This window comes from Mesitornis unicolor, unplaced genomic scaffold (genome assembly GCF_000695765.1).
Source record: "Mesitornis unicolor isolate BGI_N332 unplaced genomic scaffold, ASM69576v1 scaffold5724, whole genome shotgun sequence".
Lineage (NCBI taxonomy): Eukaryota > Metazoa > Chordata > Aves > Mesitornithiformes > Mesitornithidae > Mesitornis > Mesitornis unicolor.
The window spans coordinates 757-2,975 of NW_010181934.1; the positions used below are offsets into that span (position 1 = coordinate 757).

At 62.8% G+C, this 2,219-nt stretch overlaps 1 protein-coding gene across 1 annotated transcript in view; it reads left to right on the forward strand.

Moving 5' to 3' along the window:
* The window catches only part of LOC104539914 (filamin-C-like), a 2,027-nt gene extending 715 nt beyond the window's left edge, over window positions 1-1,312 (forward strand). The window contains exons 3-5 of the mRNA XM_010183582.1: window positions 174-302; window positions 388-561; window positions 1,056-1,312. Coding sequence (XP_010181884.1) covers window positions 174-302; window positions 388-561; window positions 1,056-1,312 — 560 coding nt within the window. The remainder of the gene's footprint in view (window positions 1-173; window positions 303-387; window positions 562-1,055) is intronic.
* Window positions 1,313-2,219: the final 907 nt, after the last annotated feature.

Genomic DNA, 2,219 nt, shown 5'->3' on the forward strand with positions numbered 1-2,219 from the left:
GTGTGTGTGTCCCATTATGGGGTCCCCCTGGGGTCCTTGACCATAGTCACCCATGAGTTGGGTGGCCCATTGTGGTGTCCCCATGGGTTCCTTGACCATCGTCACCCATGGGTTGGGTGTCCCACCGTGGTGTCCCAACAGTCCTTGACCATTGTCCCCTGTGTCCCCTCCAGGAAGTCCCCTCCAGTTCTACGTGGACGCCATCAACCCACGCCACGTGAGCGCCTATGGCCCGGGGCTGAGCCACGGGATGGTCAACAAGCCCTGCACCTTCACCATCGTCACCAAGGACGCCGGGGAGGGTGAGTGGTGGCCATGGGGACACCAGGAGAGGTTGGAAGGGGCTGGAGACCCCCAACACCTCCTGATGCCCACCTTGTCCCCCAGGTGGGCTCTCATTGGCCGTGGAGGGTCCCTCCAAGGCGGAGATCACCTGCCAGGACAACAAGGACGGGACCTGCACCGTGTCCTACCTGCCCACCGCCCCCGGTGACTACAACATCATCGTCCGCTTCGATGACAAACACATCCCCGGCAGCCCCTTCACCGCCAAGATCACCGGTGAGAGGGACCCCCATCGTCCTGGGGCTCCACCAAGGGCCTTGGGGCCTCCCTATGGCCATGGGGACACCTGCATGGTCATGGGGATGTACCATGGCCCTTGGGACCTCCATATGGCTATGGGGACCCATCACATGGCCATGGGATCACATGACCTTGAGGACCCCATCACATGGCCATGGGGACCTCATGGTGACCCCATCACATGGCCTTGAGGACCCCATCACATGGCCTTGAGGACTCCATCACATGGCCATGGGGACCTCATTGAGACCCCATCACATGTCCTTGAGGACCCCATCACATGGCCATGGGGACCTCATGGTGACCCCATCACATGGCCTTGAGGACCCCATCACATGGCCTTGAGGACTCCATCACATGGCCATGGGGACCTCATTGAGACCCCATCACATGGCCATGGGGACCTCGTGGGAGACCCCACGCACCCCCAGCGCGCTGTCCCCTTGACCCCTCTGGTGTCATCTCGGCAGGGGACGACTCCATGCGGACATCGCAGCTCAACGTGGGCACCTCGACCGACGTCTCGCTGAAGATCACGGAGACTGACCTGAGCCTGCTGACCGCCAGCATCCGGGCGCCGTCGGGCAACGAGGAGCCCTGCCTGCTCAAGAGGTTGCCCAACCGCCACATCGGTGCGTGGGGGACGTGGGGACACAGTGGGGACAGGAGGACCAGGATGTGGGTGGTGGGCATCCAGGGAGGAGTGGGATCTGGGGGTGGGGGATGATTGGGGTGGAGGGTCTCATGGTGTCGGGTGCCCAGGGATGGTGGAGGTGGCCAGGGGCTGGAGATGGTGGCCTGGGATGATGGAGGTGGTGTAGGGTTATTGGTGGTGGCCAGGGCTGGAGGAGGTGGCCAAGGGTTGTTGGTGGTGGCCAAGGATGACGGAGATGGTGGCCAGGGATGGTGGAGGTGACCAGGGCTGGAGGAGGTGGCCAAGGCTGGAAGTGGTGGCCAGAGATGGTGGAGATGGCCAAGGGTTGGTAGAGGTGGCCAAGGGTTGGTGGTGGTGTCCAGGGACTGATGCAGGTGGCCAGGGATTGGTGGTGGTGGCCAGGAGTTGGCAGAGGTGGCCAGGGCTGAAGATGATGGCCAAAGATGATGGAGGTGGCCAAGGGTTGGTGAAGGTGGCCTGGGATGGTGGAGGTGGCCAGGAGCTGGTGGAGATGATCCAGGATGGTGGAGGTGGCCAGGGTTTGACAGAGGTGGCCAAGGATGATGGAGGTGGTGGCCAGGGATGGTGGAGGTGGTCAAGGACTGGGGGTGGTGGTCAAGGATGATGGAGGTGGCCAGGGGTTGGCGGTGGTGGCCAGGGATGGTGGAGGTGGCCAAGGATGATGGAAGTGGCCAAGGACTGGAGGTGGTGGCCGGGGCCGGTGGAGATGATCAAGGACTGGTGGTGGTGACCAGGGGCTGACAGAGGTGGCCAGGGCTGAAGATGATGACCAAAGATGATGGAGGTGGCCAGGGGTGGGTGGTAGGGGCCAGGGGTTGGTGTTCGTGGCCAGGGGATGGTGAAGGTGGTCAAGGCTGGAGGTGGCCAGGGACTGGTGCAGGTGGCCAGGGGTTGGTAGAGTTGGTCAGGAAATGGTGGAGATGGTGGCCAAAGGTTGGTGGTGGTGGCCAGAGGTTGG